This window comes from Helicoverpa armigera, chromosome 5 (genome assembly GCF_030705265.1).
Source record: "Helicoverpa armigera isolate CAAS_96S chromosome 5, ASM3070526v1, whole genome shotgun sequence".
NCBI lineage: Eukaryota > Metazoa > Arthropoda > Insecta > Lepidoptera > Noctuidae > Helicoverpa > Helicoverpa armigera.
Genome location: NC_087124.1, coordinates 2,925,810 through 2,947,115, shown reverse-complemented (window position 1 = coordinate 2,947,115; position 21,306 = coordinate 2,925,810). Strand labels below are relative to the sequence as shown.

The 21,306-nt window shown below is 48.2% G+C and overlaps 1 protein-coding gene across 1 annotated transcript in view; it reads right to left on the bottom strand.

The window, feature by feature from the left end:
• The window catches only part of LOC110376578 (probable phospholipid-transporting ATPase IIB), a 34,286-nt gene that overhangs the window by 2,972 nt on the left and 10,008 nt on the right, over positions 1-21,306 (bottom strand). The window contains exons 9-18 of the mRNA XM_064034946.1: positions 7,742-7,857; positions 7,177-7,314; positions 6,541-6,714; positions 6,001-6,168; positions 5,199-5,387; positions 4,400-4,586; positions 2,542-2,717; positions 1,417-1,521; positions 1,065-1,191; positions 468-671 (exon numbers count right to left, since the gene is read on the bottom strand). Coding sequence (XP_063891016.1) covers positions 468-671; positions 1,065-1,191; positions 1,417-1,521; positions 2,542-2,717; positions 4,400-4,586; positions 5,199-5,387; positions 6,001-6,168; positions 6,541-6,714; positions 7,177-7,314; positions 7,742-7,857 — 1,584 coding nt within the window. The remainder of the gene's footprint in view (positions 1-467; positions 672-1,064; positions 1,192-1,416; positions 1,522-2,541; positions 2,718-4,399; positions 4,587-5,198; positions 5,388-6,000; positions 6,169-6,540; positions 6,715-7,176; positions 7,315-7,741; positions 7,858-21,306) is intronic.

Genomic DNA, 21,306 nt, shown 5'->3' with positions numbered 1-21,306 from the left:
GTGCTAATCGTTTTAACCTATTTTAATAAATGATTTTGACTTTGATTTTGACTTTAGATGGGCTGGTACTCACCAAGCCAACACCAATTAAGTCGGAAAAAACCTAGGCACATTTTAATAAAACTTACCAAAATACGTGGTAAATATAAGCAGCGTGGCTATATACATGAGCAGGCTGACGAGCTCGGCGCCGATCATCAGCCAGTGCCACGTGACCACGGTCAGGGCTACCATTATCAGTTCCGTTAGTATACCCTATTTAGTTGGGAAAAGACTAGACTTATACTAAAAACTTACCAAAATACGTGGTAAATATAAGCAGCGTGGCTATATACATGAGCAGGCTGACGAGCTCGGCGCCGATCATGAGCCAGTGCCACGTGACCACGGTCAGAGCTACCATTATCAGTTCCGTGAGGATACCCTATTTAATGGGGAAAATGCCTGACACATATAAAGAAACTTACCAAAATACGTGGTAAATATAAGCAGCGTGGCTATATACATGAGCAGGCTGACGAGCTCGGCGCCGATCATCAGCCAGTGCCACGTGACGACGGTCAGGGCTACCATTATCAGTTCCGTGAGGATTAGAGCCGTGTAGCTGATCTCTACGATGTGGATGAGCTGGTCTTCGAAGAGGACGAGGGCTCCGTACATTATTACTGCTCCTGGAATGTAGAAAATATAGGTGATGATTGGAGTCTGACAGTATATTGTGGAAAGTCAAATGATGTTTAATGAAGACGAAAACCATGTTCGTTTTAAGCTATTATTTATATTATTTGGCAATGATGCCATTGTTGTTTTTTGTGTAAATTGGGGAATTAAATGTCAAATAAAGAGGAAAAGATATGAACAAAATGGCATTAAAATTTTTATTCTAGGCTTCATGCAAACACTGTTCGATTTAAGAACTTTACGAAGTATTTATTTATTTATTTATTTATTTATTTACAAATTTTTGTACACACACATAATAAAGAAAGATGACAGGAAAGAAAGAATTTACAAAGTACTGTTTTTTTTTTAAATAAAATTAAAAATAGACATTGTGTAAATACCTTGATATATAGAGATGTCGGTCCATATGTAGAATGACTTGTATGACAGTTGCCGTCCTTTGGAAAGTTGCTTATACAGTTGCGGGTGCCGTAATGCAGTCGAACTTGGTATATCTTTGTCAAGAACCTGAGAAAACAATGTAAATATTTTGAACAATGGCTAAAGAACAAGCTTTACGCATTAAGTAAAACTTAAAATAATTTATTTAAACTACGCTGCAAAACAGAACTTTTTGAACTTCCTAATTTATAAAAGATGGCGCAAAACGACCAAGTTCACCTTAACATTAATCGTAGTCACTTCATTAATAAATATAAAGATTTAAGGAAGAAAAAGCTGGTATAAACATACCAAAGAGAATACGGGTAGCATAGTGAATACTGTTCCATAGCCGACCATCAGGAATCCAGGGTAGAGAGACACGGACGAGAAGTAGAACACAACTGAGAAGACAGCCTGAAAGTAAAGAAACCTGTTATAGTACCGTGGGCACACTCTTCTTACTAAAAGTCAGATATGTATACGTCATAGTGATGGTATTGAAATGAAATAGTTTTTTTGCAAGTTTGACATTACAGCACTTTGACACGTCAAGTTATTTTAAGAACGTTAGGTCTGGCATTTTCTCTGAATGTCTCTTCTAAAGTCAACACAATATTTTTTTTTTATTGTGCCGCTTATTTGCCGTGACGACAAACAGCACGATCAAGATCGTATCGTGTTTTCCCGCCGGTTGTTTGCTTGCTTGGTGAACTATGGTAGTAATTATTTATGTGGGTGTTTGTACAAACAGCACGTAACCAGCCGTAAGCGCCGGCCGTGCACCAGCAGCAGCCGCGCCAGGTACGCGAACTGACGGATGTGACGTCACACATCGCTACACATTACCTGCATAGTAGACACGATGAGTCCTCGATGCACTATGAAGAGCGACAGCGCGGCGGAGCGCATGGCCGAGCGCCGGCCGTGCACCAGCAGCAGCCGCGCCAGGTACGCGAACTGACGGATGTGACGTCACACATCGCTACACATTACCTGCATAGTAGACACGATGAGTCCTCGATGCACTATGAAGAGCGACAGCGCGGCGGAGCGCATGGCCGAGCGCCGGCCGTGCACCAGCAGCAGCCGCGCCAGGTACGCGAACTGACGGATGTGACGTCACACATCGCTACACATTACCTGCATAGTAGACACGATGAGTCCTCGATGCACTATGAAGAGCGACAGCGCGGCGGAGCGCATGGCCGAGCGCCGGCCGTGCACCAGCAGCAGCCGCGCCAGGTACGCGAACTGACGGATGTGACGTCACACATCGCTACACATTACCTGCATAGTAGACACGATGAGTCCTCGATGCACTATGAAGAGCGACAGCGCGGCGGAGCGCATGGCCGAGCGCCGGCCGTGCACCAGCAGCAGCCGCGCCAGGTACGCGAACTGACGGATGTGACGTCACACATCGCTACACATTACCTGCATAGTAGACACGATGAGTCCTCGATGCACTATGAAGAGCGACAGCGCGGCGGAGCGCATGGCCGAGCGCCGGCCGTGCACCAGCAGCAGCCGCGCCAGGTACGCGAACTGACGGATGCTCACGTCTCCGGCTAGGGAGGCCGCCCGCCCTTCCGCGCCTTCTATGCCCACACCTGAAGTACATGTAGGTTGGTTACATGAGCAATACGTATAAAGGCTTTTGAGACTGTCTTGGGCAGATATCCGCGTATGAATGATTTGCGACTCTGAGAAATTACACGTACGCCTGCGTCCATCAGCGCTCTCGTGCACATACTTGAGTAATAAGAAACAACATATGGGAGTGTATTATTAAATACAGAGGGAGAGTACATAAGGAACTACACATGGGAGTGTATAATTAAGAAGAGAGGGGTAGTACATAACGGAGTACATGAGGAACTACATATGGGAGTGTATAATTAAGTACAGAGAGGCAGTACCTACATAACGGAGTACATAAGGAACTACATATGAAAGCGTATAATTCAGTACAGAGGGGAACGACATAACGGCGTAAATAAGGAACTACACATGGGACTGTATAATGAAGTACAGGGGGGTAGTACATAACGGAGTACATAAGGAACTACATATGGGAGTATATAATGAAGTACACAGGGGCAGTACATAACGGAGTACATAATGATCTAATGGAAGTGTATAATGAAGTACAGAAGGGTAGTAAACAACGGAGTACTTAAGGAACTATGGTATGCAGTGGCGGATTAACCCTATAAGCACAACAAGCACGTGCTTGGGGCCCCTGTTCTCCAGGGGCCTCCATCCTCTGCTGGCGTTTCATTTTATACCTACATTTTATCGAGATTCATCCACAATATATCCGAAATCACAAGGCGCGAGCAGTTCGGGAGTGACCCTTCATACACCCCCGCCTCTAAACTTGATTGGTCGCAGTGCTGTTGATTGTTGTACGATCGCAGTGATTTTTTTTTTTCAATTGTGCAGTTGTTATACAATTTTTTTTCGGCTTCTACTCATCGTTGGGCAAATAATTAATAGGCAACGATAGCGTTCCGAAGTCGCTATCGTACAGTCGTTGGGAAGCTCACGCTGTAACTACGAGTGCAATATAACAAACATATCCGAAAATTTTGGATGCTTCAGATCAGTGGTCCTGGTGGTGGTGGGCTGGTGGTGCCTGGAGGCATTCCAAGTGGTCCGCGGACCACCGGTTAAGTCCGCGGACGTTGTTATCGATCTTACGTTATCCATCTTACTTGTCCAACAGAAAGAAATGAAGGTTTGAAATGTAGCCCTTTTACGAAATTTTAGTTCTGAGTCTTAAAACATAATCAAGATTTCCCGCTCGCTTCGCTCGCGTTTTCAAAACTATATGTCCTCGTTTTTACATTTGTCAACAAATTAAAAGTTAAGTACGTTTGGGCTACATTGTACGTAATTTTGGTTCTGAGTCTATAATAAAAATAATTAAAATTTCGCGCTCGCTTCGCTCGCGTATTCAGAAACTATGTGCCTTCGTTTCTGCATTTGTCAACAAACAAAAAATTAAGTACGTTTGGGATAAATTTTACCTCCGTACGAGTCCGAAAAAAATTTCGCGCTCGCTTCGCTCGCGCATTTGAAACTACATGAGCATCACGCTCGCTTCGCTCGGTCAATTTCTTCAACCTTCTATTTCCATTTAAGTAATAGGGGGTCTACACAGGCTCTGTGCTTAGGGCCTCGGATACTCTTAATCCGCCACTGATGGTATGGGATACACAGGGGTACATACGTAGGAGTAGTAGGTACACAAGGAAGAACACAACCGAGTAGTACACAATTTGCTTACCGATATCAGCTTCCTGTATCATAGCGACATCGTTCCCGCCATCTCCCACGGCCGCCACCACGTGTTTGCGAGCTCTCAACAGCCGGGCCACGCGAGCCTTCTGAGTAGGCGAACAACGGGCCACCACCACACCGCTGCATCTGCATAGAACTTCTACGAATTCCTCTTCGTAGGACTGTAGGCATACCTGGGGAGGGAGGAGTCATGTTGGAAGCATTTATTTACGTAAATGTGCTGGTGAAAAGACTCGTGTCTACGAAGGTTCGCTGAAGAAGCAGCTTAGGGAAAACATGGTATAGGGTTACGTGATTGTTCGTAAGAGTAACTGGAACCTTGGGATTCAAAGAGCTACAGCTATATCAAAAGGGTATTCCTCAGATATGAGCAAAACTGCAAGAAGTTTTGTAGTTTGATCGTCCTCTGGTGTTACCAGTTACCATGGTCAGTCCAATGTCGCCACCTAGCTTCAGAGGACACGCGATCGGCGTTCCGAAGTCTTGCTATTTGACACGTCACGATAGTCAGAATGTAAACCAAAACACTGCTGCACAAAGCGAGACGGCCATAGTCTCAAAACCCCCAATGCTGGACTGCTGTCTCCCTGCGCGTTGCGTGGATCTGGCTATACATACCGCGCTGGGAATGCGTATTGGTGAGTGCAGTGTGGAATATTTTTAGCTTCGGAGATGCTGTTGCCCATCTGCGGTATGTGGTGATTACACTGCCTTCAGCCGGCCGCCAGAGCCCCGTCGATTTTGATTTGCTCCTTGAACCTGAACTGTAAGCTGTAGACACCCACCTCCAGCGTCTCCCCCTCTATGATGAGGTCCATGTCGTCACCAGCACTGCTGAGCGCGCTGAGCAGCGCGTGCGCGTCGCGGCGCGAGCTGCACGACCGCGCCGTGTGCCAGTGTGTGCCGCCCCCTAGCTGCAGCGAGCGAGCGATGCATAACGCTGTCTCTAGTTTATCGCCAGTTAACATCCAGATCTAAACGTGATAGAAACATGAAAAATTTATGTTCCTTTCGAAGTTGATAAGGCATTTTCACAAATACCTATAACGCTTAGGCGAAGCATTCTCCCTAAGAGACGAATTGATGTTAAGAAGCTGAGAAGATCGTGTGACATGTTAACGCACGAGCGCTGACTATAATGGAGCCTCAATGGTCACGTCATTCGGAACAGCGGGACATGTACCGGTGCGTTTGAGCGTGGTTCGTGGCATGCAGCGTACACGCTGCTAGTTTTCGTAAAGCGTGCGTGATCGCGGGGAGTGTAGGTTCGTTGACCAATCGGAGGCCGGCATTCAAAAGCAACTGTCATTACGTCAAGAACCGAGATAACGAACATGAATGTATATGTATTGAGAGTGGAGTCAGTAGTCAGGAACATCAAACCGTTTTCAAAAAAAAAAAAAAAATTGTTTTTAGGAAAAAAAGCTATAACTTAAAAGTGGAAAAATCCTGTGTTGGAAATGTAAGTAGTATGAATGAACTGAATGAATGAGGCTGAAAGAACTGAAAACCCTGAAATATTTTTTTGAGGTAAAACCGCGGAAAAGAAGTAGTAATCAATAAAATTTATTTTATGTGTATTCTTACCTTAATCCCAGCCGTCCGTAACATAGCTAAAGTCCTAGGCACATCGTCGGCGAGCCGATCTTCGACGCCGGTGACAGCTAGCAGAGTCAAGCCTCGTTGTATCTTGGCCAGTACCGCGGGAGTCCGCTCGTTGCGGTTCGCGCTTAAACACGCCTCCTTGTACTCGCCCTGTTGGTGAGTGTTGCCAGGTTGAGATACATTTGTAGTGTTGCCAGGTATGTACTATGGTTAAAATTACTAAAACACTTTTTAATTTCTTACACTATTAATTAATGGTTTCTTAGTATGGCTCAGGAGCTAATAATTACACTATTTAATGTATGGCTCAGGAGATTTTAAGGCGGTTTTTATTGACTAAAACTTGGGTGAAGATCACTCGTTTTTTAAGCGAAAGGGAGAAACGAAAAATTAACAAACGAAAGAAAGATTTAAAAAATCAAGAGTGCTATATACATCACATCACAGATAGAATTTCAATTTAAACTTTAAAAAAATCGTTATTTCTAAAAGAAAAGCGTTATTAAATGTTTATTATTTTACCTCAAACTGCAAATATTCTTCCTTAGTGAGATTCCTCTTAGCCATGACGAGCGTCCTGAGCCCGTCGGCGGCCAACTTCTTACACTCGGTATTAAGCCATTGTGAATCTATCAGTTTGGATAGCGCTACGTCTGCGCCTTTCACGTAGTAGGTAATCTTGCCGGTGTTTTCTTCCTACAAAAAACAAATTATGGTCGGTATACATACTTTTTCCTATCACCATAGGAATGTTAGTTATATATAGTTGTTATTATTTTTTAAAAATATGCAGATGTTAAGCCACAATTCAGTATTTTGTGGGAATTTCGGAGGAAGAAAAGATGAGCGGACATGTCCTAAGGCAGGTAGGTCAGGCGCCTTTATATCCTTGAACTGAACTCCTTAAGCGCGATCAAAACGATCAGTTACCAGTTAACTAACGACTCAAGACGCAAGCTCTCTTGAGACACCTAACAGAACTTATAAAGACTGCCGAATAGATTGGTTAAAAAAAAATGGCCGTGTTCCAAAGAAGGCGTAACGTTCCTCGTCCTTCGAAAACCCGCATTTCACAATTATTACATCTCCGCTAGAAATTTTGCTCTCCTTGGGAATACTGTCTGCCTTTTAAAAATGTGATTGAACATGTTATATTACCTGTACAATGATGCCCATCATTTTGGACTCGCTGGTGAAGGGAAATATCTGCAGTATAGTGTACTGGATAATCTCGTTAGCAGCTCGAAGCTTCAGCGATATGTTGTGTAGGTCACGACGGTATAGAGATACGCCCATCTGAGACAAAATATCACTTAAAGTCATGTTTTTTTAATATCGGATACCCAGGAAGAAGGATCGAAAATATCAGAATATTCTTCAAATTCATAGTGAATTGTAAATGCACATATTCTGCCGGGGCTGCGGGATTGTTCGAAAGAGTTACCGCGGCCCTGGTACATAAAAAGCCTACGACGGAACAAGACGGTTTTTAGTCGGTAAGAGTCTGACACTCCTCACCCACAGCGGGAGGGGTCATTTGATGATTTTTGACGTCGTTAAAAAAAATGCACATATGTTTATATTTAGGGATATTTTTAAGAATTATAATGCTGTTGTAATTTCCGATTTCCAAGTTATAGAAAGCTGTATTATTCCCCGAATGTTTTGGGATGTATTTTCAAAATTTAATGTATGCATATACGAAGAGTTCCTGTGTACTCACCATATCAGTCCACTTGACTAAGGCCACCTCATCAGGGCTGGAGGCCTGGTAGTCGCACAGCTGTTGCTGAGGCACCGCGCCGCCGCAGCTCTCTGACATCACTGAACTGCCCATATCTGTTACAACGAACAACATTTTATTATTTATTTTACGGGAAAATCATCAGCAGCACGTCACATCTTGGACATATAAGAAACTGTACGTAAAACGCAGTAGAGAAAAAGAATACTTTTGACATTGCGAAGCCTCTGGACAAGTAAGGACAATTTGTCTCTTTTGGTCACAGTGCCTTATGGTCGCGCTTACTGTCCTTAGTAGATATGGCCCTGACTTTTCAACTTGTGAGGGTTCGGGAGGGAGAGTAAGACTGAAGTTAATGACCTAAAGTTCCACAAATTTATTTTCTTGTTTTATTCAGTCATTATTCAAGAACTTTATAACTTATATTACCAGACTGAGCCTCATCAGCTTGCTGGTCACTAGCGACATATGACCGAGAAATAGTTCCCAGGTGAAAAACGTGGGTGGAAACTTATAGTAATATATTAACTCTATAATTATTATTACCGGACTGAGCCTCATCAGCCTGCGTGTCATTAGCGACGTCATACACGGGCGTCACACAGCGCGAGAGCCAGTACGGCTTGCCACACTTGCTTGGGAGAAGCAGCTACACCTTCCACCATTGCGTACTTATTATTGAAGAACTATACAGGGTTATAGGTAAAACACTAACAACCTCTCAGGACCATATTACTAATATCATAAACTAAAACTTTTGTTCTATGACTTTTAATAATTCTCAGATTTTAGTTCATCAAAATTTTCACACAAAAATTAAAATATTTCAAGTGTACGCTCTAAAAGTTACGAAGTCTATGCGAAGCACAGTAAACAGTAGTACAAAAGACAGCGGAGGGGAGCAGGGAGCGGGGCTGGGGGTCCCCCCACAGCGTTGACTTCCACGTAGTGACCCCTGGGCAACGCCGCGCCTGACCACCGTAACGGAGTGGCAGGCCGGCGGCTAACGAACGCTGTGCGTCGAAACGGTAAAGTCGGTAAAGGTTTCGAAACTGTCGGTGGCAATGCCACGTCTCCCGAGGGCCGCCTCCGGGCGCTGTCTCCCCAAAGGCCCTTCTCAGGGCCAACCCAAAGGCCCTTCTCAGGGCCAATCTCGAGATGCTTCGGCATCAGAGAGCAGCCGCGCACCATCCGCGGCCAGTCTCATGAGAGGTAATGATCTCGTGTCGACCGACCTGTCCGACACGGAGTCAGAAATGAGTCGAACGAGCGGTGTCGCAACCCGCCAGTCGAGGAAGAGGGCCTTCCTCAAGCGGGGCTCCGGAGGCTCCTTGGACGCAGCCGAGAAGCCCGCCAAGCGGGCGGTTTTAGAAGCCGACGACCAGCCAAGCAGAACCAGCACCAGCCACGGCGCCTCCAGTGTCCTCTACGCGGACCACTCCGTGGAGGAAATGGAGCGCATGGCTCTGGAGGATCAGATCGAGATCCTAGAGGTGGCCTCCAAGTCCTCAAATCTAAAGGGGACCTTCCAAAAGGCCCTGAAATGCCGGGCAGCGAACTTGCTCGGCATTATAAAGGAGTTGGCGCAGCGCACCACCTCCGATGAAACGCGGCGACTGCAGGCGAAGGTGGATCGCCTGCAGAAAGAGGTGAACGCGCTGCACGCGCGCGCTGCCGAGCCCACGACTCGGCCTGAGGGGACGTCGGAAGGTTCAGCAACGAGGCCCCCCTCCTCTAACCCTGAGGATATCATCCGCAAGGTGATCATGGAGGAGAGGGCCTTCATCAGGGCCTGTTTTGCCGGCATAGAAGACCGGCTCCTGCCGGAGACGCGGCTACGCCCTCCACTCGCGGCGGATAAGGCGCCCGGACGAATGCCCATTGCACCGGGGCCCTCAACGGCTCCAGCCCAGTCAGAGCCCCAGGTGCTAAAGACCACTGGTGTGACTTGAACGGCGCTTCGTTGACCGTAAGCCCTAGACCATTAGGTTTTTATAGATCTATCCAGGTTGTAAGGCTGGACGAGATTTTCTGTGAGAGGTTTATGGAAAGCTGCACACAGGACCGATGGGAAATAGGAATCAGTAGGTACTTACAAAGTTCCGCCGGTTGCTGCAACTTGATCCACTCACGCTACTGCACAGATCACTTGTACACATGTAATTTATAGTATAATGGGCGCCCAGTAACTCCCTGCAGGGGTTGTTGACTAGTTTTAGAAGTTTAGAGAAGTTTAGACACAGTTTTTGATTTTAATTTGCGGCGCGTTATGGCGGCCGGCGTCGTAATTTTGGCACTCGCGCGAAAGTTTTTTGCATTGACGGTGGCGCCACGTCTCGCTTGGTGAGTGGCAGTTTTTGGAACCAGGAGAGGGAAAAGGAAGGAATAAGGAATGCATGCAAGCTCAAACATTCCCCCCCACTTGAAATCAGTCCAGGGATTTCACAAAATAAGAGTCGAAAAGACTAAAAGATGTGTGTTATGTGTTCTTGAGTTCAAATCGTGCTGAATTACCTAGTAAGTTACGTGATTACGATGCTAAGTTTATAATTTTAAGTTAAAAGTAAGTTAATTTTAAGCTACATTAATAATAATTATGTTTAAAAAATATACAATGGAAAGGTTAAAGTTTAGTTAGAAGTAGGCAAAGGGCAAATCTTGACTACAGGCCGTCGAAGTAGTCCTTTGGCCGTACGTAGTGTGACGACACGCACTACACCATCAGAGCCTGGATGAAGCTCGACAACACGACCGAAACGCCACTCCAACGGAGGAAGATTTTGTTCCACAATTGTAACTATATCACCCACTTGCACATTGACTTGGTCTTTGAACCATTTGCATCTCTGCTGCAGTGTATGAAGGTAATCTCTTTGCCAAATTTTCCAAAAACTCTGTGTCATTTTCTGCAACAATTGCCATCGCTCTTTAGGCGGTAAATACGTATCCGTAAGCGGGATCTCCGGTAATGATACCAAAGGACCACCAGTGATGAAATGACCCGGTGTCAAGACATCTACCTCAGTGGGATCGCTAGACAACGCGCATAACGGCCGAGAGTTAAGGACGGCTTCTACTTTATTCAGCACAGTCAACATCTCCTCGAACGTTAGCACTTGTAAGCCAACAACTCGTTTAAGGTGGTACTTCATCGACTTAACACCACTTTCAAAGATACCGCCAAAGTGGCTAGCAGTTGGTGGATTATGTTGCCACACGATGTTACGCTTTGTACACTCAGTATTAAGTTCTGACTCCTGAGTGGAAAGAAACTGGTGGACCTCGCTTAAGTAGCGCTTGGCCCCGACAAAATTTGTACCACAATCAGAGATAATAAGTTGACAAAGACCACGGCGTGATACGAATCTGTCCAAAGCTGCGATAAACGCACTTGTCGACAAGTCTGTAACTAGCTCAAGATGGATCGCTTTTACTGCGAGACATACCATCACACAGACGTACACCTTGTAAACAGGCGCCTTACGCCTTTTACTCTCTTTCACGATGAAGGGTCCTGCGAAATCTATCCCTATCTTTGAAAAACATCGTGAAGGTTGTACTCGCGGTGCCGGTAGATTTCCCATTATTGGTGAAACTGATGTGGGATTTACTTTGAAGCACGTTACACACTTGGAAAGTCGCGATCGTATTAAATTGCGAATACCCAAAATCCAGAATCTACGACTTATAATAGACTGCAACATTCTAGGTCCACAATGAAGGTGAAGTTTATGAAAATAGTCAACTATAAGTGCAGACAGTCGTGAATTCTTTGGTAACAACAAAGGGTAAATTTCAGAGAGAGGAAGGTTTGAATTTACTAAACGCCCCCCCACTCGCAAGAGTCCTCGGTGATCGAGAAAAGGATTAAGTTTTTGAATAGGACGTGAACAAGTCCTTTTACATTTTACTGACTCTATCTCATTAGCAAAGTATTCCTTCTGCTCGTGTTGAACAAGCAGGGATAATGAATTTTCTAATTCGTCCACAGTCAAAGTTTTACAATTGAAAGTAAGTTTTCTTAAGACTTTACTAAATCGCAACAACCAAGCTAATGCTCTTTGGACACGTGAAAATGAAGAATAATGACTTAATAATTTTTTAATCGGATCCTCATATAAAGGCACTAAGTCCGCGGCATGAGTTATCACAGGCAAGCTCTTCACCTCAGGCACACCTTCAGGTGGCACGTATACGTCCTGTGAAACTGGCCATTCTGACGTCTCTAGAGAAAGCCAAGATGGACCTGACCACCAGGTATCAGAAGCGATCAGCTGCGAACATGACAACCCACGACTGCTATGATCAGCTGGATTATCGGAGGTCGATACGTGATACCAATTTTGAATCTGTACGAGATCGGTTATTTTAACTACACGATGCGAAACAATTTATTGGTATTAAGCCAAGATAAAACTGTACTACTATCAGTGAAAGCAATTACTCGAGAGAGCTTCAGGTGTGGATTTAACAAGTCAGCCATGTGTTTCAAGACCCGAGCTAGAAGTACTGCACCAAGAAGTTCGAGGCGATTAATCGTAACTGGTTTTATGGGAGCTACTCTCGACTTCGCGATTAATAATTTAACTGAAATTTTACCTCTACAGACAGATCTTAAATAAATACAACAACCGTAACCTTTGGATGAACCATCACAAAAACCAACGAGCTGGCATTCTACTACGTCTGAGGGCAGAGTATGACGAGGAATTTGTACTTGTTTGAGGTAATTGAGCTCAGAGACAAACTCAGTCCATTGATGAGCAATACTGTCTGGCACAGGATCGTCCCAATTTAATTGTAGTTTCCACAAAGCTTGAAGAATCAATTTAGCTTTAAGCACCATGGGAGTTAACCAACCCAATGGGTCATAAATGCGAGCAACATTAGAAAGAATGGAACGCTTTGTAAACTTTGGAGTGAATTCAGATTGAGAATAAGTAAAAAGATCTAGATTTGGGTCCCATTGCAGACCTAATATTTTTAAAGTTTGGATGTTTTGATCATCACAAAATGATTTTGGAACTTGACAATGTTCAGAAGGAAGTTGTGCAAGGAACTCAGGTGAGTTACTACTCCATTTACGTAGTTCGAATTTACCACAATTCAGCAAATTAATAATTCCGTCTTTCAGATTTAAGGCAGCTTCAACTGAAGGAGCGCCAGCGGTGACGTCATCCATGAACGTGTCATGACGCAGAATGGAAGCAGCTTCAGGCCATGATGCACCGTGATCGTTTGCTAGCTGGTGTAGCGTACGGATGGCTAAAAATGGTGAACTGCTCACGCCGTAGGTCACAGTCTTAAGTTCATATTCACGGACTTCATCACAATTTGAGCTACGCCACAGGATATGTTGATACTTGCGGTCTTCAGGACGAAGTTCAATATTTCTATACATTTTGGAAACGTCGGCTGTGAAGACTACTTTGTGTAAACGAAATTTTGTAATAATATCAACGATATCGTTTTGAAGTTTTGGACCTGTGTAGACAATATCGTTAAGAGACATGCCGCTAGATGTCTTCGCGCTGGCGTCAAAAACTACACGCAGTCTCGTTGACGTGCTGTCAGGTCTGATGACGCAGTGATGCGGAATCAAATATCTAAAATCTGTGTCAGAAGGTCCAACTTGATGCATGTGATGTAAGTCTTGATACTCTTGCATGAATTCTCCATAATCGTGTTTCAGGTCTTCGTGATGAAGGAACCGTTTCTCCAAATTATGAAGTCTGGATAAGGCCGTGCGATGAGAGTCTCCTAACTGCTCATGTTCTTCCTTTAGTAGCATAGGTACTACATATCTTCCATCTTCGTTGCGTCGAACTAGGTCTGTGTACATCTGTTCACATTTTTCATTTTCCGGGTTGACAATCGTTTGCTTAGGCGGCTCTTCTACTTCCCAGAATCGCTTGACCACATTGTCTAAGGCAGCTGTGGAAGCCAAAAGTGTTGACGTTTCAGCTGGAGGCGAACACTCAGCGTCGAGCCTGCCCGTGATAACCCAGCCGAATACACTATGTAGGGCTACCGGTAGACCCGGGCCTACTTCAAGTCGTTGACCATTATAAATACTGTGGAAAATATCTGCGCCTAACAAAAGATCAATGTCACCGGGTTTATCAAAGTCACTGTCAGCTAGAACCAAGTGCTTGAGGTTAGCTTTGACAAAAGAAGGTATTTCTACTGAAGGCATTTTATGTGTGAGAGCTTCCATGACAATAGCTCGTACCGTAAAAGTTGGTTGATCTGAGTGTAATGGTTGAATCGTAAATGATGTTTCACCTTTGACTTCAAGCACTGGATTCTGTCCTATTCCAACAACAGAATAATCACAACTACGTAAGGGTAAACCTAATCGAAGTGCGCAGGCAGTTGTTAAGAAACAACTCTGTGCACCGCTATCAATAAGTGCTCGAAGATGTGTAACACCACAAGGACCATACGCCCTAACCACACATGTTCCTAATAAAACTAATGAGCGATGTTGCTGCATGTTACAACTAGTATTCATAGAATTAAGAGTAACTACTGGGTCAGCAGAAGAAGCTGGAACCGCTGGAGTAGCACAAGAAGTCACAGGACACGCTGACGTGGGGCCCTGGTCGCGATGAAGTAGCGTGTGATGACGCGCGTTGCATTTGGTACAGCAAGCTTTAGACAGACACATATCAGCCGCATGATTGGGCTTTAAGCAATTGAAACATAAGCGCTTTGATTTGGCTAAAGATTCACGTTCATTTACATTTTTTGAATTAAACACCGGACACTTATAAATAGTGTGGTGAAAATACCCACAGCATGCACACCCAAATTTTTTATCTGACACTGAGTATGCATGAACATCAGGATTATTTAAATTATTATTTTGCATGAAATTGTTGTCAATAGAATGCGACCCTGTATTAGAGTTTGACCCTGTATTCAAATTACATTGATTTAAAATTGACTCAAGATTAACATTCGATGTATTATTAAAGTTAGAACTCGCGCCTGAGTGCGGCCCTGCATCTGAGTACGGCCCTGTGCACTCATCGAACGACATCGATGCCGCGTTATCGTAAAAATGCGCGGGAAATGATCCTAACTTTGACTTCGTAAAATTATTGTTATTTCTACGTGCCATCGGTGGCAAACTATTGCTCGGATTACATTTAAAAGGCTCACTAGCTTCTAATACTTTTAGGTAACTTTGTAAGAAAGTTAATAATTCGATAAAAGTAGGTATCTGGCTTTTGTTTTGACTTTCAAATCGTTTTCGTGTATCAGAGTCTAATATGCGAGAAGATAAATAAAACAAAATAAATTCACCGAGGTTTTCTATTTTAATGGATTTTAAAGCGTTTACGGATTCCTGTAATAAACTAGTGACTTTACGTAAATCGTTAAGATTACTAGATTTTAATGTAGGATGACTACAGATTTTTTCCAAATAATTTACTGCTAAGATTCGCTTATTTTGATACCGATCTATTAGCGCATCGAAAACAATTTGATAATTGTCTGATGTGACCGGAATGCCCTTGGCGATTGATAAAGCGGAACCCGTGAGGCAAGAAAGTAAATAATGAAACTTTTCGATATTAGAAATGTTTTCGTTATTGTGCACGAGAGATGCAAATGTGTCATAGAATGTTTGCCAATATTCTATATTTCCGTCAAATTTAATAAGTTCGATTTTAGGTAAACGTGGTTGCGCAAATGGTTTCCGGTTACCGGTTGCCTCCGATGAGATGGCGTCGCGGAACGGCAATGCGGCTTCACTTTTATCACACTGTAGGTAGATTTCTGCGACTTCGTTGACTGCGTAGTACATGTCGTCAAAGGCATCAACCGTTTTCATGTTTATACTGTCTTGAGGATTCAAAGCTAGTTTTAACGAGTTTATTTCGTTCGTGAAATTTATGTATTCATGACGCAAGTCGTCAATACGTCTATACCTACTCTTAAAAGGGCCTAACTTGGACTTATCGGATGTTATTTGACGAGATAAATCGAATAAAATTTGAATCTCACGAAATACGTACTCACGTTGAGTGACGAGAAGTTTGAGTTTAGTTTCTTTGCTATCCATTTTGTATTGTTTAGAATTCAATGACTAAAAATGGACAACTAAGTACTTTAACGTAATAATTGAGTCGTAGGTTACACGATTTGAACCAAGCACACTCAACAATTAGGTATATTATACGGCTCGGAAGGATCACTAAAAATGGTGTGACTTGAACGGCGCTTCGTTGACCGTAAGCCCTAGACCATTAGGTTTTTATAGATCTATCCAGGTTGTAAGGCTGGACGAGATTTTCTGTGAGAGGTTTATGGAAAGCTGCACACAGGACCGATGGGAAATAGGAATCAGTAGGTACTTACAAAGTTCCGCCGGTTGCTGCAACTTGATCCACTCACGCTACTGCACAGATCACTTGTACACATGTAATTTATAGTATAATGGGCGCCCAGTAACTCCCTGCAGGGGTTGTTGACTAGTTTTAGAAGTTTAGAGAAGTTTAGACACAGTTTTTGATTTTAATTTGCGGCGCGTTATGGCGGCCGGCGTCGTAATTTTGGCACTCGCGCGAAAGTTTTTTGCATTGACGGTGGCGCCACGTCTCGCTTGGTGAGTGGCAGTTTTTGGAACCAGGAGAGGGAAAAGGAAGGAATAAGGAATGCATGCAAGCTCAAACAACCACCAAGGGCAAAGGAAAGGGCAAGAAGACCTCACCAGCCCCGACTACCCAGACGGTCCCTCCCGAACCGGTGAGGGAAGACCCTCTGCTGCCCTCTACCACCCCTTCCAACCAGCCTTGGATTAAGGTGGTAGCGAGGAAGCGGAAGGGGAAAAAGTCGGCTCCTGAGCCCCCTGCGGCTAAGCCTGCAGCCTCAGAGGACAAGAGGAGGAAGCTCGCTCCTCCTCCAAGAACCGAAGCCGTGGTAGTCACGTTGACTCCAGAGGCAGCGCAACGAGGGGAGACGTACGAGTCCGTACTGCGGCGGGCTCGTACAAACGTCGACCCTGCGGAACTTGGGGCTGGCCGAGTAACGTGCCGGAAGACCCAAACGGGGGCTCGTATCTTCGAGTTCTCGGGGGCCCAACGCGGCACCAAGGCGGACCTCTTCGTGACTAAGCTCCGAGAGGCTGTCGCGGACACGGCCAAGGTTGTGTGGGCCGTCAAGTGTGTGGCTCTCGAGGTGACCGACCTTGACGACTCGGTCACGCAAGAGGAGGTGGTGGCAGCGGTTGCGGCGGCGGGGGGCTGCGCCGTCGCATCTGTCAAGAGCCGAGGTATTAGACCTGGCCGCAGGGGAATGGGCACCGTGAGATTAGAGTGCCCGGTCGTAGCTGCGAAGGTGGTTCTGGCTAAGGGTCGCCTCCCGGTTGGGCTCAGCTCGGGTGGGGTCCGGGTACTTGAGGATGCGCCGATGCGCTGTTTCAAGTGCCTCGGCATCGGGCACCGGCCTCTCTGCCCGTCCACTGCCGAGCGATGCGAACTTTGCTTCCGCTGCGGAAAAGGGGGGCACAGGTTAGCCACCTGCGAGGCTGCCACCATGCATTGCGCAGTATGCGCTGCCAGTGGTCGTCCAGCCAACCACGTGATGACGGGCAGGGAATGCCGACCGCCACCAAAGAAGGGCAAACCGCAGGCGCCGGTGCGACCTGCCGCTGCCTCCGCCACTGAAGCTCCAGTTCCAGTGCCGGCCACCGAGGGAAGCGCGATGAACACCGACTAATGGCTGGGCATCGTAGACGTGTTCTTCAAGCGAACATCAACCACTGCAGAGCAGCCCAGAGCCTACTGGTCCAAACCTTTGCGGAGTGGTTGGTGGACGTGGCGGTTGTCGCCGAGCCGTACTCTATCCCTGGCAACTGGCTGGGAGACGACAACGGCTCGGTTGCATTGGTGGCGCGATCTTCCACGGACTCCCCTCCCCTATCGCTCTTAGAGAGAGGACCAGGATACGTCGCCGCCTCGTGGGGGGATATAGCCCTTATAGGTGTGTATTTCTCTCCAAACCGCCCTCTCACGGACTTCGAGAACTTTCTCGAGGTCCTCGCCAGGGTGGCACGCGGAGTGGTGCAGCACCGGGTGTTGGTCATGGGCGACTTCAACGCAAAATCTGTGTTATGGGGTAACCCAGCCACCAATGCCCGAGGACGAGAGGTGGAAACCTGGTCCATGTCGTCCAGTCTGTCCCTCCTGAATAGGGGAACAGTTCACACATGCGTGCGGCGGCAGGGGGGCTCCATCGTGGACCTCGCTTTTGCCTCCCCTTCTTTGGCGGCCTGTGTAGTGGACTGGCGGGTGGAGCTGGCGGAGACGCTGTCCGACCACCGATACGTGCGGTTGGATATTTCCACCCCGGGCTCCCAGGGGACCCAGGAGGGTCGGTCGCACTTCCCACGGTGGGCGCTCTCCCGCCTAGACCGGGAAGCCGCCGTGGAGGCGGCGTTTGTCCAGGACTGGCTGTCGCCTCCTGTAGTAGTCCGGGATGTGGACGCCACAGCGGTCCAGTTAAGAGTCTCCCTGACCGAGGTGTGCAACTCTAGCATGCCTCGGTCTCATCGTCCGCCTCCTAGGCGTGCCGTTTATTGGTGGTCGGAGGAGTTGGGGGATCTTCGAGAACTTTCTCGAGGTCCTCGCCAGGGTGGCACGCGGAGTGGTGCAGCACCGGGTGTTGGTCATGGGCGACTTCAACGCAAAATCTGTGTTATGGGGTAACCCAGCCACCAATGCCCGAGGACTAGAGGTGGAAACCTGGTCCATGTCGTCCAGTCTGTCCCTCCTGAATAGGGGAACAGTTCACACATGCGTGCGGCGGCAGGGGGGCTCCATCGTGGACCTCGCTTTTGCCTCCCCTTCTTTGGCGGCCTGTGTAGTGGACTGGCGGGTGGAGCTGGCGGAGACGCTGTCCGACCACCGATACGTGCGGTTGGATATTTCCACCCCGGGCTCCCAGGGGACCCAGGAGGGTCGGTCGCACTTCCCACGGTGGGCGCTCTCCCGCCTAGACCGGGAAGCCGCCGTGGAGGCGGCGTTTGTCCAGGACTGGCTGTCGCCTCCTGTAGTAGTCCGGGATGTGGACGCCACAGCGGTCCAGTTAAGAGTCTCCCTGACCGAGGTGTGCAACTCTAGCATGCCTCGGTCTCATCGTCCGCCTCCTAGGCGTGCCGTTTATTGGTGGTCGGAGGAGTTGGGGGATCTAGGGGCCGCCTGTGTGGCAGCCAGGCGGGCCTACACAAGAAGCCGGCGGCGGCGCATTCGCGACCTCAATAACGAGGACCGCCTCTATGCAGTCTACATAGAGGCCAAGTCGACGCTGACGGCGCGAATGGGCACAGCCCAGGATCGCGCGAGGGCGGAAATGTTTGAGGGTCTGGACATTGATCCCTTTGGGAGGCCGTACAAGGCGGCGTGCAACAAACTGCGCCCGTACGGTCCTCCAGTTGCCGAGACCCTCGAGCCGTCGTTGCTGGATGGGGTGGTCCAGTCCCTGTTTCCACGCAGGGACAACTTCACTCCACCAGAGATGAGCGCCCCGCGGGGTGCAGCTCTGTCAGCCGAGGAAGTCCCGCCGGTTACTGAGGACGAGGTGGAGAAGGCAGCTTTCTGCCTCAGGGGGAAAAAGACGGCCCCAGGTCCGGATGGCGTCCCCGCAAAGGTGGTGGCCATCGCCACATCGCAGATGGGAGAAAGGTTTCGGGACCTCTTCAGTGCGTGCCTGACGTGCGAGCGGTTCCCGAAGCTATGGAAGGAGGGCCAATTGTGCCTTCTTCGGAAGGAAGGGCGGCCGGTGGACTCCCCATCGGCATACCGACCCATCGTTTTACTGGATGAGGTCGGCAAAATGTTCGAGAGGATCCTCGCCGCCCGAATCAACAGACATCTGAGCACAATCGGCCCGGATCTAGCGGACGCTCAGTTTGGTTTTCGAGCTGAGCGTTCGACAGTTGACGCCCTGTCCCGACTAAAAGACCAGGTGAGGGAGGCGATGGATGCGGGAGACGGACTGTTGGCTGTGTCATTCGACATAGCCAACGCCTTCAACTCCATTCCCCACTCCACCATATTGGAGGCCCTCCGCTTCCACGGGGTGCCTCCGTATTTGCGGGGACTTTTGACGGACTACCTGAGGGACCGCACAGTCCTCCTTGTGGACAAGACGGGCCAGCTCCGAAGTTACGGCGTCGAGTCCGGTGTCCCACAGGGTTCTGTTCTAGGGCCGCTCCTGTGGAACATTGGATTCGACTGGCTTTTGCGGGGCAACCTCCCCCGTGGCACATCTGTCATTTGCTATGCAGACGGCAGGCGGCCAGCTTGGCCTCGGCGGGCGGTTCACTAGTGGTGGACAGAATCTCCCGCCTAGGGCTGACGGTGGCGCTGCAAAAGACCGAAGCCGTGTTCTTCTATGGGCCTCGGCAGCACCAACCACCCGATACTCATATACATGTGGAGGGTGTCCGCATTGGGGTACAGCCCCAGATGAAATATCTGGGCATAGTCCTCGATAGCAAGTGGCGTTTCAACGCACACTTCAGTGGCTTGTCGACGCGCTTGATGAGGACCGCGGGCGCCCTCTCATGGCTCCTCCCGAACATCGGGAGGCCCGGCGACCATTGCCGGCGGTTATACGCCGGCATACTCAAGAGTATGGCCCTGTACGGGGCCCCAATCTGGGCAGACTCACTGTGTGGTCGGAGGAACGCCGCTGCCATCCGAAGGCCACAAAGGGCCATTGCACAGCGGGTGGCGAGGGCATACCGCACAGTGAGCTTCACGGCGGCGTGCGTTCTGGCGGGTGCCCCTCCTTGGGAACTTGAAGCTTGGGTGCTCGCCAGAGTGTACGACTGGACGGCGGCGCAAAGGGCGCTAGACCGGCACCCGGACCCGATCGAACGGGAAGAAGTGCGTGAGGAGGCGAGGGAAGCAATCACTCGACACTGGGCCGAGGACCTTGCCTCGTCAACGTTCGGCCGCCGGACGCTGGATGCCATCGGGCCTGTCCTGGATGGATGGCTCGATCGGCGGCATGGCTGCCTCTCGATGCATCTGGCGCAGGTGCTGTCCGGGCATGGCTGCTTTGGGCGTACCTGCACCGGGTGGGAGGAGACCCCAAAGTGCCACCATTGTGAAGCCGAGGTGGATACGGCAGAGCACACACTGGAGGTGTGCCCATCGTGGGCTGAACCCCGCCGCACCCTGGTGGCAGTGGTCGGGGATGACCTCTCGCTCCCCAGTGTGATTGGTGCCATGCTGGGAAGTGAGGAGGCATGGGACGCGGTAGCCTCCTTCTGTGAGGACGTCATGTCACAGAAGGAGGCGGCAGAGCGCTTGCGGGAGAACGACCCTCTCGCAGCACCGCACCGCAGACGAAGAAGGGGTGGAAGACGGCGAACACAACGTCCGTCCCCATCCGCCCCGGGGGGTGATCAGCGGGCGACAGGCGCGGGGGTGCCACCGCCTGTATTACAAGGATCGCCCCTTGTGCTCCGGCCATCATAGGGACCCCTCCCCACTAGGGGGAGAAATGAGGGGCCTGCCGTAAGG